The sequence below is a fragment of the Thalassophryne amazonica genome, chromosome 9 (assembly GCF_902500255.1).
Source record: "Thalassophryne amazonica chromosome 9, fThaAma1.1, whole genome shotgun sequence".
NCBI classification, from domain to species: Eukaryota; Metazoa; Chordata; class Actinopteri; order Batrachoidiformes; family Batrachoididae; genus Thalassophryne; species Thalassophryne amazonica.
Window position 1 is genome coordinate 53,765,072 of NC_047111.1, and position 16,953 is coordinate 53,782,024.

The window sequence follows — 16,953 nt, forward strand, 5'->3', positions numbered from 1 at the left end:
CACTACATGCACAATAAGCCTTGCCCGTCAAAATTGTAGAAATGTTCCTGGCTGGGAGGGATATTGTGATGCTTACTATGATGGCGAGTACGACACTTATGGCCATCAAACAGTTTGGGAGAAGAACCGTGCAGGCGAATGGATAAGAGCTTTTCCACCCAACGTTGGCTGTGCCAAGGCTGTCCTGGGACATGGAATGTCGAAAAGGAGACAGATCCTAGGTCACATAGTGCCATTTGTTGGAGATCCTGTGATAATGCTTGAAGAAGGATATGCTTTCAAGAAAAGTCTGTGTGAAGGACGAGAAATTGTCGGTTACGAATGGGTGGGGCCCAATCGGATTTACAATAATGGTACATGTGAATCGCCTGCAGAACATTGGATTAGCTGTGGAGAAGGAAGAAGTCGGCATGAATGTTCTTGGTGGGAAAGAACGCAACTAGTCGCTGGAGAAGCCATCACCACTTTTGCTGCAGAAACCGGAGAAGTCATTAAAGAAGGTCTCGAAGTAGTGACTGGTTGGATTGGACATTTGTTTGGATATCTTTGGCCCTATCTGTTAACCATAATAGGATTAATTATTGCTGCAGTAATTGGATATGTTTTGTTAAAAGGTAGTTTCGCAGCCGCCCTGCGCTTGTGTGGGAGGAGCACACAACGCAGTGAAATGGAGCCCCTCCTCTGTTAGGGGAGGAGCTATGGAACCTATAAAGCTCGACGCCGAGACACGCCCTGTTCATTCTGCCTTGGGGGAGCGAAGGAGGAAGAAGCATCTACATAACAGCACACCAACTTAAGGAGATAAGTAAAGAAAATAAGAGAGCACAATGTCCAACAATACTGGCGGCATAACTGACACCATCTTCAAAGTGAGTAGAGTGGAGTTTATTGCACTACTGTTAATATGGCTGCTATACTGCTGTGTCGGCCGTTGGGACTTACGACAACCACTACGAATAGTAACGCTACTACATGGATGTGTCAGATTGGCGATCATCAATCTGCACTACGGTCAGAGTGACTTAGGGTTGTCTTTATTCATCACTCACATCCTCGGTCGCTTTAATCTCCAGTTTGACTGTTGGGGAATATGGCAGTACACATCGATTACAGTTTGGATGGTGATAGATATGACAGCAATCTTTTACGCCCCAGCAGTGATAGCTAACATTGTGTGCGAAGCTGTGATGGCCCTGACCCTATTGGCGTACATAGCTACGTTAACTGGAGCCGTGCAACGCAAGAAACCTTGGCTCTACAAACTTGGACTAATCATAATTTGGGCCTTAGGATGGGGAATATTATCATCCTTATACTGGCTGTCCATGGTTAGTCAACTACTCCTGCTGTTATCGTTTACGACCTATGATGCTTGCTTCCCGCGTACAGCTTCTTCAGCTACTACGGGAATGGTAACGTCATCACCATCCCAATCTCCTACGGTGATCATGAGGCAGCTCTGGCGTGCATCTGAATAATCCCGACAAACTCTTTTGCTTGCTTGCGATATAATCATTAAAAGACTAATGTTTCCTCTTACACTGTAGGGGGATATAAGATGTATTAATTGTCAAGCCACCCTGGAACAAGCGATCTACCTCTGGGAGGTAACACCGACTCTGTGGTGCCCGACGTGTTACAGCAACAACTTCGCTGTCCAAGTGGCACGAGGAATAATGGGACGGAAGGATACATCTTTTGTGCCCCAGGTACCAACAGCAATCAATCAATCAATCAATCAACTTTTTTTTTATATAGCGCCAAATCACAACAAACAGTTGCCCCAAGGCGCTCTATATTGTAAGGCAAGGCCATGCAATAATTATGAAAAACCCCAACGGTCAAAACGACCCCCTATGAGCAAGCACTTGGCTACAGTGGGAAGGAAAAACTCCCTTTTAACAGGAAGAAACCTCCAGCAGAACCAGGCTCAGGGAGGGGCAGTCTTCTGCTGAGACTGGTTGGGGCTGAGGGAAAGAACCAGGAAAAAGACATGCTGTGGAGGGGGGCAGAGATCGATCACTAATGATTAAATGCAGAGTGATGCATACGGAGCAAAAAGAGAAAGAAACAGTGCATCATGGGAACCCCCCCACAGTCTACGTCTAAAGCAGCATAACCAAGGGATGGTCCAGGGTCACCTGATCCAGCCCTAACTATAAGCCTTAGCGAAAAGGAAAGTTTTAAGCCTAATCTTAAAAGTAGAGAGGGTATCTGTCTCCCTGATCTGAATTGGGAGCTGGTTCCACAGGAGAGGAGCCTGAAAGCTGAAGGCTCTGCCTCCCATTCTACTCTTACAAACCCTAGGAACTACAAGTAAGCCTGCAGTCTGAGAGCGAAGCGCTCTAATGGGGTAATATGGTACTACGAGGTCCCTAAGATAAGATGGGACCTGATTATTCAAAACCTTATAAGTAAGAAGAAGAATTTTAAATTCTATTCTAGAATTAACAGGAAGCCAATGAAGAGAGGCCAACACGGGTGAGATATGCTCTCTCCTGCTAGTCCCCGTCAGTACTCTAGCTGCAGCATTCTGAACCAACTGAAGGCTTTTTAGGGAACTTTTAGGACAACCTGATAATAATGAATTACAATAGTCCAGCCTAGAGGAAATAAATGCATGAATTAGTTTTTCAGCATCACTCTGAGACAAGACCTTTCTGATTTTAGAGATATTGCGTAAATGCAAAAAGGCAGTCCTACATATTTGTTTAATATGCGCTTTGAATGACATATCCTGATCAAAAATGACTCCAAGATTTCTCACAGTATTACTAGAGATCAGGGAAATGCCATCCAGAGTAAAGATCTGGTTAGACACCATGCTTCTAAGATTTGTGGGGCCAAGTACAATAACTTCAGTTTTATCTGAGTTTAAAAGCAGGAAATTAGAGGTCATCCATGTCTTTATGTCTGTAAGACAATCCTGCAGTTTAGCTAATTGGTGTGTATCCTCTGGCTTCATGGATAGATAAAGCTGGGTATCATCTGCGTAACAATGAAAATTTAAGCAATACCGTCTAATAATACTGCCTAAGGGAAGCATGTATAAAGTGAATAAAATTGGTCCTAGCACAGAACCTTGTGGAACTCCATAATTAACTTTAGTCTGTGAAGAAGATTCCCCATTTACATGAACAAACTGTAATCTATTAGACAAATATGATTCAAACCACCGCAGCGCAGTGCCTTTAATACCTATGACATGCTCTAATCTCTGTAATAAAATTTTATGGTCAACAGTATCAAAAGCAGCACTGAGGTCCAACAGAACAAGCACAGAGATAAGTCCACTGTCCGAAGCCATAAGAAGATCATTTGTAACCTTCACTAATGCTGTTTCTGTACTATGATGAATTCTAAAACCTGACTGAAACTCTTCAAATAGACCATTCCTCTGCAGGTGATCAGTTAGCTGTTTTACAACTACCCTCTCAAGAATCTTTGAGAGAAAAGGAAGGTTGGAGATTGGCCTATAATTAGCTAAGATAGCTGGGTCAAGTGATGGCTTTTAAGTAATGGTTTAATTACTGCCACCTTAAAAGCCTGTGGTACATAGCCAACTAACAAAGATAGATTGATCATATTTAAGATCGAAGCATTAAATAATGGTAGGGCTTCCTTGAGCAGCCTGGTAGGAATGGGGTCTAATAAACATGTTGATGGTTTGGATGAAGTAACTAATGAAAATAACTCAGACAGAACAATCGGAGAGAAAGAGTCTAACCAAATACCGGCATCACTGAAAGCAGCCAAAGATAACGATACGTCTTTGGGATGGTTATGAGTAATTTTTTTCTCTAATAGTTAAAATTTTGCCTTAACTATTTGCAAATCATTGTATTCTGTTTTTATTTACATTTTACACAACGTCCCAACTTCCCCGGAATTGGGGTTGTACTATAATAATAATAATAATAATAATAACAAAGCAATCAGAGATTTCTGATATCCACCAATCCAGATCTGGATGACCTCCCAAATTCAGTGGAGTCTTGCATGCCCTAATGTCTATATGTGGTGCAAATTTGATGAAAAAGCCGTGAAGCAGTTTTGGCGTAATCCTTCAAAGCCCTTATAAAGTGAAATCTTGATCCAGAATCCAAATCCAGATCATCTCCAAAATGACCATGACCTAATATTCATCTGTGGTGAAAATTTCATCAAAATCCATACAGTTGTTTTGACGTAAACCTGGTAACAGATAGACAATCAAATAAATAAATAAATGCCGATGATTTTATTATGTCCTTGGCAGATGTAATAAAAATACAATCACTGACCCTCAGTTAGGCACTTCAGTGCAGCCAATGGTTCCCCGTTTAACCCAAAATATATAACAGCAGTTACAACAATAAGATGGCCAGCCCAGAACCAAATGTACTCTCCTATAGCAGCATGGTGAAAGAATGATTAGAGCTCTTACCTCACAGTACGAAGGTCCCTGGTTCAATTCCAGCACTGCCCAGTTTCTTTCTGAGTGAGGTGTGCATGTTGTCCTTGCATCTATGTGGTTGTGTACACTCAGTGCCATGTCCCTTTTCACAAATTTTGGTCAACATCACTGGGACGTGCTACAATAATTTCTGCACAAATTACATATGTACAAGCCTAACGTGTTGCGTCATCACGCTAGATCTACAGTAGATGACATTTGTCAGCAGCTGAGACAGTCACATGCATATCTATGAAAGCAAGAACAGAGCTTCACTGAGCACTAAAGCATTATGACATGAGCTGGTGAATTTGTGTTCAAAAGCCAATGTCAGCACGTGTCAACACAGCAGTCAGTGGATGCTATAAAAGAAAATACACTGAAAATGAAATGTTTTATTCAAACACCAAAACTGTGTAACTCAATGAAATAAGTTAAAGCTGGTTTTTGCTTCCATGCTGCTGCTGTTTCGACCAAAGTTCAGAGATGACTGTATGGACGTTTGCTGCTACCAAACACTTCTACATCATCAAAGCACTTTACAGTGATGCCTCACATTCACCCAGGTCACGGTGCAGCCGTGCAAGACATTCACTGCAAACTGGGAGCACCTTGGGAATTAAGGACCCTGCCTAAATGCCTTGGGTGATTTTCTGGTATTACTGGGATTTGAACCGGGGATCCTCTGGGCAGAAGCCCACCACTTCAACCACTTGACCATCACTTCCCCAAGAGAATATGGATTACAGAAGAGGCTCTAAGAGGAAATAGTCTGGCATTACTTCACATGTTGCACCAGGAAGGATCAGGCACCATAAAACACAGAAAGGTTTAGGATTAGAGCTTTCAATGAGCTACAATTTCACTCTTTCTGAACATTTAATGAAAACATTAAGCTCTTCCATTTGTACCTTTATTTTTATTTATCTGTGGTACAAGACGGTTAAATAACTGCACTGGTAAACAATCAATCAGCTCCTTTCAGTGTGCAGCAGCGACAACACGCTGCTCAGAGTTGAATGGGGGGGTTGCACATCAGTGCAGCAAAAAGTCCTCTGGAACACCCGTAAGGCAAACTGCTGAAGATTTTGCTTCCTGCAGACTTTTGGGTCTATTTCATGATTGTGCTGATGCTATATACGAGGGGTGATTGAAAGGTTTTGGGCCTGACCCAGAAAAAAAATAAGGTATGACTCTCCATTTTTTGCGTTCTGAGAAACCAAATTTCTGGGTGCAATGTTGCAGACACCATATCTCAGTGAAGTGAGTAGTGGCGTGTCAGACTGGCAAAATGGACAAAGCTGGTGGGCGTGCTGTGATTCAGTATCTCACAAAAATTGTAATGTCTCTGAAGGGAAATCCATGAGGACACGGTAATGACATTAGGGCAGGATGCCCCATCTTATGCTACATTTAAACACTGGTCAGCTGAATTCAAGAGGATCAGAACAAGATGAAGCAAAATCAGGAAGACCCAGAATTGCCACCTCGATGAATATGATCCAGAAGATCCATGATATGGTCTTCGCTGATGGAAGAGTAAGTGAGAGTCACATAGCTAAGACTGTAGGCATTTTCCAGAAGAGAGTTCATTCAGTTCAGACAGAAGAACTGCGAATGAAAAAACGTTCAGCACAATAGATACCAAGGCTTCTTCATGACTGTGCACAAGACTTGGGTCCATCACATCAAAGCAATGGAAACATGTGGGTTCTCCCCCGCTGATGAAAGCCAAAGCTGTCTTATCTGCTGGAAAGATCATGGCCTGTTTTCTGGGATGCTGAGGGCACCATAATGGTGGACTATCTCTAGAAGGAATAGACCATCAATGGGACCTACTTCCAATCTGCAACAACTTTGGAAGGAAATAAAGCTGATTTCCATCTGTTTCCAAACATGAAAGGTCGTCTTGCTGCAACTCATTATAAATACTAATAATGATGTCAAACCTGCAATAGATGACTTCCTTAAGCTCCGGGATGAGACTTTCTATAAGAACGGTATTAAAGCACTGCAGCGACACTGGTAAAAGTGTGTGGACTTAGCTGGGTTCATTAATTGTAGTTGATGTTTCTCATTTAATCAGCCACATTTTGTGAACCAGTTGACATAATTAGATTAAGTAAATATAACCTTTATTTTTTGTGTGTGTGTTTTCATCACAATATGGCTAAAGACCCGTGTTTGATGGTGTTCTCTCTACACAACAGTAGTGCATTCATTTGCATTTGGGTGGTGTTGAACATTCCTGTTCTTAAGTCCTTCCCTTTAGTTTCACTGTGCATTTTTATTTGTCTTTCCAGCTCAGACTTTTTAATCAACCAGTCTGTTTTTTGGAAAACAAAAGCATCAATTACTCCTCATACAGTACATCAAATCTTGATTGGAAAGGTTTCATTCCCTCTGGCAAATGGAGGAGAGTGATAGGAACAAGTCAGCTTCCCACGGCAGAAGAAATGAACATGCAAAATGTTTGCAGCACTTTAATTAAAATGATAACTCTGTCGTGGAGCAGGCGGGGTGGGGGGGAGTGTTATCTGGAAGCGGAGTGCAGATGCCAAATAATAGTGACAACAACAGCAAAGAAAAAGTGATTATATGTATGTCTTATCTGAAGCCATGTTCACTGCACACAGGAATTGTATTTATGATTTTGTGCCTCCGGCGTTGTCACAACTCCTTCTTCCAGTGATAGCTCTGTTTCCCAGTAGTGCTTGAAAACATCCCACCAAGAATATTGGGATTAGAGCCGTATCACAGCTGGGACGGCTCTGACAGACTGACACATTCGCCGTCTGGCAAACGCCCGTATCTGTTGTTGTGACAAACGTTGCTATTCGCTGGAGCAGGACTGGCACTTCTCCAGGCCGTGGGGGTAGCAGGCCGGGCAACGCAGATCACTGATGGACTCGTTGAAGCGGTTCGCCAGCATGGACAGCTTACTGCCGTGACACAGAGAGCAGGGAGCGCAGCCCGATCCGCCACAATGCTGGCAGCTGTCTGCCTCCTGGAGACAGAAGAAGACGCATTAGCAGAGGGAGGAGGAGGTGAAAGAGAGGAGCTGTGAGGTGACGCAAAGGGTAAACGGGCAGGAAGAGGAGGGAATGGTGGAAAAATACAATGTACACGGAATGAGCTGAAAAGGTTAAGTCGACGGCAAAGGGCAATTTGATGTCGTCCATATTTATACAGTCAGCGGACGTGCTGATTTTAAATGTTCTGGCAAACGATTGTGATTTCTGAACCCTGATGTGTTTGATTAACATGCATCAGTTTTGTATCACAAGCACTACTTACAGAACACCTCATCAAACCACCACTGGCTTTCATATGATCACAATAAAGGATAAACTAATATGAAATATTAAAACTGAGAAAAATAAAAAAATAGTCCATAATTTTTTTTCCCTGCATTACGATGGCAGCATCCTGATTTTTTGGATTAGACACCTGGCTGGGTTTCATAAAGCTGTATTTAGTCTACTAAACTTACTTAGTCGTCTACAGTTAGTCGCCCAACATTATCCGTCCAATCACCATTTCACATCAAAGGCTAAACTTGTAGATTAGCCGTCTTACATTAGCCAATGATTTTCACGGGCATAGCAGCCTCATGAGCGCCATTGCCATGAAACTACTCCAACGCGTGAGAGTTTTGTTTACTTTCGGGTTGGTCATTGTCATGAACTATCCAGCCTTTTTTTCATTAACTGGCTTTATTAACATTTATGGACATATACGAACTGCAGAATGACGTGCATAGTTCTTATGGCCCAGTGACACGAGCATGCCTTTGACTCACGCACTAGCACGACCTGTGTCATGCTGGAGAGTAAACTCGTCTTTAACGGGTGTAGACTGAACGTGAGAGGGGCGTCGGTGCGTGCTATTGCGAACAGAGAATTTTGAAATGTTCAAAAATCTTTCACACATAAATGTCGTGCTACGTGGTGCAATCTAATCTCTAACACGATCTGCAGGTCATCAAGTGGAGTCAAGAAGAAGTGAAACAGAGCGAGTGGTGACATCAGCGGATTACATTAGAGTGCAGCTCATCTGAAGGATTATAACAAGACATTAAATCTGTTATAAACACACTTTAACAGCTGCACACAAGAAGGAAAGAACACACAGCTGTTTTACCAAGCCATCACAATGTAAACATGACAAATAATTACCTTTTAGATGGCTCCAAATGCTTTCTGCAGCTTGTTAGACGTGAACAGCTGAAGCTGGTGCGGTCCTCTGTGATTCAGCAATTTGCAGTTGAAAATGATTGATCCGACAGAAAATAATTATTTTATTATTATTTATATCAGGTGTTACCATTTTAATAATGCAATGTTACCAACCTATATCTCATAAAATAATGCCATTAGGGACATTAGAAGCTATTGCTAAGGACCCTTGGGCATACCTTTAATCTGTGCCCTGCTTTTTAACAGTTTGGAAATGCATTAAAAACCTCAAAAATGGTGAATATACGAGGTCTGTTAGAAAACTATCTGACCTTTTTATTTTTTGCAAAAACTATATGGATTTGAATCATGTGCGCTTGCATCAGCCAAGCTTGAACCTTCGTGCGCATGCGTGAGTTTTTTCACGCCTGTCGGTTGCATCATTTGCCTGTGAGCACGCTTTGAGTGAGCAGTGGTCCACCCCCCTTGTCGGATTTTCATTGCGAGGAAAATGTCTGAACGATTTGGAGCTTTGCTGCATCAAATTTTTCCAGAAATTGTGAGAGACAGCCAGGTGGAAGCCATTCGGAAGATTCAGACGGCTTTCAGGGACGATTCTATGGGGATCACACAGATTTAGGAGTGTTACAACCGGTTTAAAGACGGGGCACAATGGCGGAGGGTGCGCCGTGCTCCGAGTGGCGATCGACAGGCTGAAATGACCAGATCATTTCCAAACTGAACGCTGTGTTGATCCGGGATGTCGTCTGACTACTACAGAAATGGCAGAAGATGTGGACATACCACTTTTTCGGCACATTCCACTGTTACAGGAGTTTTTGTCATGGAAAGAGGAGCAGAGGAATTTGCCACGGAGCCACAAATGGCGCGGGACAAAAGCACCTCCGTGTTGGTCTCACAGGACATGTTGTAACATGCCCAGCTCTTGCACCATTCAGAAGATTCAGACGGCTTTCGGTGGCTTTTCAGTCGTGTGACTATCCGAGAAATTGTGGACGAGCTGCACATGCCACAACATGTCCTGTGAGGCTTCATCACGGCGTTGCTTTTTGTCCCGCGCCATTAGCGGCTCCGTCCCGACGCGCGAATTCCTCCGCACGTCTTTTCATGACAGAAACTCCTGTAACAGTGGAATGTGCCAAAAAAGTGGTATGTCCACCTCTTCTGCCATTTCTGTAGTAGTCATACGATGTCCCGGATCAACACAGTGTTCAGTTTGGAAATGATCTGGTTGTTTCAGCCTGTCGATCGCCGCTCGGAGCGTGGCGCACCCTCCGCCATAGTGCCCCGTCTTTAAACCGGTTGTAACACTCCTTAATCTGTGTGATCCCCATAGAATCGTCACTGAAAGCCGTCTGAATCTTCCGAATGGTTTCCACCTGGCTGTCTCTCACAGTTTCTGGAAAAATTTGATGTAGCAACACTCCAAATCGTTCAGACATTTTCCTCACAATGAAAATCCGACGAGGGGGGTGGACCAGTGCTCACTCAAAGTGTGCTCACAGGCGAATGACGCAACCGACAGGTGTGAAAAAACTCACGCATGTGCACGAAGGTTCAAGCTTGGCTGATGCAAGTGCACATGATTCAAATCCATACAGTTTTGCAAAAAATAAAAAGGTCAGATAGTTTCTAACAGACCTCATATGGTGGAAAAAATGCAATTTTTGCATGTTACCTCGTTTCATGTGAATTGCTCATTATATAATAAGCTGATATTTATCCTCTCGAACCTTTCAAAGAACTACACCAATCAGTGACATTCCCAGTATTTCTCTGGTCATGACACAAGTTACGGAATCAAAATATCTTCACTTGGAGCCAAGCAGCAGTCATTTGAGTAAAATAATAGGTTTGTAACCAGAATCCAAATTTGTCAATTCATTTGAGAAAACACTATGTTCTAAACATAAATCCTTTGATTTCATAATTCCTGTTTATTAGATTTGACACCTAAATTGATCCCCTACAAAACAGTGCTGCACAATGCTGCTCAGTGTAACAGCGATGCGCAATGACTAATGTAAGAATTGTCGAAAGCACATCACATGACAGTCGTCTGCTACAACCATGACCAAAAAGAGAAAGCTCTCCTTTTGGAGGAATATGAGTGACGTGGGGTGCTCTTGGGTGTTCCATCAAGTGGTGGTACATGATAGCTACCGTTTTTGAGGTAAGACACTGACGTTTTGTCAACTAAAATAATACTGGCCTCCTCTGTTGTTGTTGTTCATTTGGCTGCTCCCGTTCCGTGTTCGGGGTCGCCACAGTGGATACAGCCAGATCAGCATTGGTAATTCGCACAAGTTTTACGCTGGATGCCCTTCCTGACGCAACTCCACTTTTACCTGGAGAAACACATACAGTCGCTGGTGTTCCAAAGAGGTCTCCCATCCAGAAATAACCAGATCCTGCTCTGCTTAGCTTCTGAGATCTGACGGGATCAGGCTGACACAGAGCAGACCAGCTGCGGGATTGGCCTCCTCTGTACCAGGCTAAAAACTTTAGTCAGGCAACGTGAAGCTTTAGCCGACTAAGCGCTTTGTGCAACGACTAACGCAGAGTTGTCAAGTTGAGATACACTCAAGGATTACTTTTATTGTCTTGCAGGTCATAGCCGTGAAATGTTGAAGAATGTCATGCATTAGTATGAGAGCGTGACAACATGTTGAGTTTCACACCGAATGCCTGAGACCTGACAGGGCTGCTTTAAAGCGCGAGTCTCACTCCGAATGAGTAAGACTTGCGAGCCCTGCTAACATCAAAAAGTTAGTCAGTTAAGTGAGCTTATTGACTAAACAAGATTTGACTGCTTTATAAAACCTGGCCCTGGAGTTTTCTAGTTTTATATAGTTTTAATGTAGCAGTGTTTTGATTGTCAGCAGGATTACACAAATATTACTAAACCGATTTTCTTGTCACTTGGTGGATAGGTTGGGGATGATCCAAGGAAGAAACCATTGACTTTTGGAGCAGATCATTTATATACGAGGGCTGTCAATAAAGTAACGGTCCTTTTTATTTTTTTCAAAAACTATATGGATTTCATTCATATGTTTTTACGTCAGACATGCTTGAACCCTCGTGCGCATGCGTGAGTTTTTCCACGCCTGTCGGTGACGTCATTCGCCTGTGAGCACTCCTTGTGGGAGGAGTCGTCCAGCCCCTCGTCGGAATTCCTTTGTCTGAGAAGTTGCTGAGAGACTGGCGCTTTGTTTGATCAAAATTTTTTATAAACCTGTGAGACACATCAAAGTGGACACGGTTCGAAAAATTAAGCTGGTTTTCAGTGAAAATTTTAACGGCTGATGAGAAATTTTGAGGTGATACTGTCGCTTTAAGGACTTCCCACGGTGCGAGACGTCGCTCAGCGCTCTCAGCCGCCGTCGTCAGCCTGTTCAAGCTGAAAACCTCCACATTTCAGGCTCTATTGATCCAGGACGTCGTGAGAGAACAGAGAAGTTTCAGAAGAAGTCGGTTTCATCAGCATTTTATCCGGATATTCCACTGTTAAAGGAGATTTTTTTAATGAAAGACGTGCGGACGGATCCGCGCGCCAGGACGCAGCCGACGCGGTGCGGCGGCACAGGAAAAACACCTCCGTGTTGATAACCATTTGTAAAATCCAGGCGGCTTTTGATGGCTTTCAGTGGAGTGAGTATATGAGAAATTGTTTAACAGGCAGGACATGTTCCAACTTGTCCTTAAGGCTTTCAACAGAGGTGTTTTTCCTGTGGCGGAGCGTCGCGGCGGCTGCGTCCCGACGCGCGGACCCGTCCGCACGTCTTTCATTAAAAAAATCTTTAACAGTGGAATATCCGGATAAATGCTGAAACCGACTTCTTCTGAAACTCTCTGTTCTCTCACGACGTCCTGGATCAATAGAACCTGAAATGTGGAGGTTTTCAGTTTGAAACAGGCTGATGACGCCGCCTGAGAGCGCTGCGCGACGTCTCGCACCGTGGGAAGTCCTTAAAGTGACAGAATCACCTCAAAATCTCTCATCAGCCGTTAAAATTTTCACTGAAACCATCTTAATTTTTCGAACCGTGTCCACTTCAATGTGTCTCACAGGTTTAGAAAAAATTTTGATCAAACAAAGCGCCAGTCTCTCAGCAACTTCTCAGACAAAGGAATTCCGACGAGGGGCTGGACGACTCCTCCCACAAGGAGTGCTCACAGGCGAATGACGTCACTGACAGGCGTGGAAAAACTCACGCATGCGCACGAGGGTTCAAGCATGTCTGACGTAAAAACATATGAATGAAATCCATATAGTTCTTGAAAAAAATAAAAAGGACCGTTACTTTATTGACAGCCCCGTATATATATATATATATATATATATATATATATATATATAATATATATATATATATATATATATATATATATATATATATATATATATATATATATAGTGGCTTGCAAAAGTATTTTGGTATTTTGGCCACTTGGTATTTCACGCTTTTTAATTTGTTAATGGCATCTCAAATACAAAAAAAAACACAAAAAAATAAATCAATATAAAAATTTCTAAAATTATTTTCCTTAGACTTAAACTTAAGCTCTACAACTTGCTATAAATTAATTGCAAATATAAAGCCAAGCTGATGTGTTGTATAAGTAATCGCCCCTTTGGTGTATACCTGTATATAATCAGTTTAACTGCCAGTTTTCTTCAGACAAGTCGATGGATACATGTACATTTCCAAGTCACTGAATATGTCTTTAACTTTATTTACATCACTTATGAAGAAATACAAACAGTATGGCACTGTATGGTAAACCTGTGTGGAGTAGACTGAGTGAGGCCACCAAGACATCCAGACAACCCAAAAGTTATAAGCTTCTGTGGCTGTGATTGGAGAAATTGTGCATGTTTGCATTTTGTATCCCCAGTTATGCAATTTCATAATGAAGTGGTATAGAGGAGAATTTTCTTTCGCCAAAGCATCAAATCTAGGCTTGCAGTATGTTTATTAACTTTGGTGAGTAGATGGATAATGGTCAAGAAAATTAAAGATTTTATGATGAATTTGATCTGGAACATAATTTGGATACAAGGTTGGGAAGATATTTTAAGCATTCAGGAACTTTTCATTCCATAATGCATTAATATGAACTTTTGATAACATTTTCTGAAGGGGATGAATAATGTCACAGTAAATAAAATAATGTTAGAGACAAAACAACACTGAATTCAAAGTTATCGATGGATGCAAGTGAAAGTGTTTATTTTGCCAGTGGGGAATATGTGGCCTTGGGGGAGATATGTGCTTTCTGAGTGTCTTGTAGTTAAGTAATAAAATCAGGCATAGGTTTGAAAAATCAAACATGATTATTATATGTAAAAGCATCAAAAACAAATCAGTTTTAACATTTACTTTCTTCCAGTCCATAGGTATGATACGTGTTTCCCAGACTGAAACAAAGATTGTTGGTAATGCCAGTAGAACAGCATTTCCACCTGTCTGGAGGATTTCAGCTCCAATATTGAAGTTCCCTGGAGCTTTTCCCATCCTCAGCCCTTTCACGATATTACGACCCCACCAACATTTGCTTTGCAGTTGATTGGAAGATAAACCACCAGAACCTTGATACTGGAGCGTCTAACATCTTCCTGTATTAAAATGTTGTTGCTTAACTTGCAAAACCTTAAGCCAGTTCACACAGGACCAGTGTTAACACCACAATCTGGTTTGAAGGGCCATAGCACCGTAAACATTCATTTAATTTAACGCCTTGGTAAGTAGCTGTTTAACACAATAATCTACAGCCATCTGGACATTTGACATCCAGCTCATTATTGCGGGAAAATTTATAATAATGAGGCTGTACATTATAATTTTTTTAGTCCATTGCATAATGATGAGGGGTGGATATAACAGAAGAGGTATGCAATTATGTCCTGTATAAATTTTACAAACTACTGGCAGTGGCAATATCGATGTCACTAAAATTGGCAATCAACATTCATAGATTAGAATAAATTGAGACTGAATGAAGCTTAGTTGAGGATGTTTTGTCATTTTTGAAATATGAATTTTGAAGATTTCTCATGGATGTGCTGTTAAGATAAAGTGAATATGTGGAAGCAGTTGTTTAAAATATATAAGATTGAGGTCACAAAAATAAGCAGTTTAAGTGTCAATTTGATATCTTGAAGGACATTTTTTGAATAAGAATTTTGCCACATCTGAAGTGAAAATGAGTTACCGGCCTTTCACATTGAATACGTCAGGCCAGTCCGTCAGCGCCTTCCAATCCGTCGGATGCGTTTCCAACGTGTCTGACGCATTCGACGCGTGACGTCAGACGCGGCGCTTCTGAAGCGGCAAGGAGGGGGGAGATTGTACGTAGCACTCTGGCTGTTTCCACAACCTGAAAAAAGTTCAGCAATCGCCATTTTGAATTTGGGTCGCCTGAACCACAAAAAAACTAAAAAAAAACAGCAGTAGAACGATTCTCTCATCACCCTGCTGGGAGAAGCTTTTTTCAGCTACTTTTCGGAGTGACCCCGACCAAGGGAGGACTGACAACTTGGTGGAATATCGACCGAACCATGACAGCGGGCCGACCCGCACGGAGAAGCCGGCCTTCAGGCATCATTCCTGGGTAAACCGAGGCAGGCAGCCGGGGGGATGGAGCAAACCCACTCAGTCCAAAATCTCCCACTTTTTGGATATATGCGAAGTCCCAGTTTGCCCAAAGGAGTTTACTTCTGCAGATTTATCGAGGGTGAGAATAAAATAAAAGTAAAACGTGACATTTCTGCACTGCTGTGAAGGTTTATTGATCGGCTAATGTTAGCTTAGCTTTTTAGCACAGTTGATCTGATGTGAACGCTTTAATTTGTAGATGGTTCAGTCTTTTTATTTTTACCAAATAAAGCTACAGCTTTTTTCGGAGACCACAAATTTCAACTTTAAATAACTTTTTTCAGGCATTTTTTCCATCGGTTTTTTTTTTTTTTCGTTTTTTTTTGTTTTTCTTTTTTTATATATAAACTGTTTAGTGTTTCTTTATATTTAAAGAAATATTTTATTTGTCCCAGTCACGAACATTGCTGTGCACATAACCAATCTTCCATTGATGAGCTGAACACCATGAAGTCCAGTCGAAAGAAAACATCTCTGCTCTTCAAAATAGGACAAAAGTGTCTTCAGCAACACCACCAGAGTTCAAAGCTGCAGAAGAGACCTTCATCTGGTCCCGAGAATCCAGCATAACATCACCTGCTTCTAAATAAAAGGCTCTTTCAACAGCAACTATTTTATTATTTTTTAAAAAGCTGTTTCATTTTATATTTTAACAATAAATGTGTTGTGAAAGTGTAGGAACACGGACCCACAACAGGGGGCGTAAAAGAACGGGCAATGGATAAGCCAAACAGTAACAATTTAATGTTGTAAACTGTGCACAACGGAATACAGACAACAATCAGTTTGGGACTATAGTCAATTACACGTTGGGTGACGTGTGGGCAGGCTTGAGGATAGGAGACGCCCGTCCGGAACCGAGCCGGATCCCACATGGCCCTCACCGCCAACGGATCTGAAGAACACCGGAGCCGCCAAGTCCTGGGTCCCCAGGTGGTCACCGTCTCCAGCTGTCAGACCTGGTACTGCTGGCAGAGAACAGAAACAGCACAGGTGAGTGTGAGTACGCACACTCAGTAATCCCACAGTCTGTGTTCAGTAAGGAGGGAGAACCTCCACCTCCAATAACACACTCGGACAGCTCCTGTGAAAACCACTTATCTGGTTGGGGTGGGAGGTGAAGCCGTCGCAGTCCACACCAAACGCCAATACAGCAGATAAGGAATACGTCACAGGGAAACGGCTGCAAATGAGATCAGACTATTATTCAGTTTAAATTCAGCAGAGAAATTACCTCCAAGGTAGCTGATTTCTCGGCGGGGAGGTGGAGTTGCAGTCCGGCCTTATGGTGATGGTGTTGAGTAGTGGATGAGTGACAGCTGGTACGGATGATGAGTGACAGCTGTCACTCCGGTCGCTCCGATGCCCTCTCGTGCTTGAAGCCCGCACTTCAAGCAGGGCGCCATCTTGTGGTGGTGGGCCAGCAGTACCTCCTCTTCAGCGGCCCACACAACAAAATGAACGGATCATTAAAAATGTCCACGAATCAAAGTCCAAAGAAATTTGCACAGGTAGAAGCCCTCCACTTATTCTGCTCAAATTCATATTTTAGAAATGACTCTGTCCTGATAACAATATTAAAGGCAATTACATATTTTGGCGAAATTACAAGTTGAAATGACCATTAAAAAAATCATGAGGTTTATGTCACAGAAAT

The 16,953-nt window shown here is 42.3% G+C and overlaps 1 protein-coding gene across 1 annotated transcript in view; it reads right to left on the reverse strand.

Annotated features, from left to right (window-relative positions):
• Nucleotides 1-6,593: 6,593 nt before the first annotated feature.
• Nucleotides 6,594-16,953, reverse strand: part of LOC117517920 (glutaredoxin domain-containing cysteine-rich protein 2) — a 90,792-nt gene continuing 80,432 nt past the window's right edge. Inside the window, 1 exon segment of the mRNA XM_034179052.1 lies at nucleotides 6,594-7,442. Coding sequence (XP_034034943.1) covers nucleotides 7,269-7,442 — 174 coding nt within the window. The 3' untranslated portion in view covers nucleotides 6,594-7,268.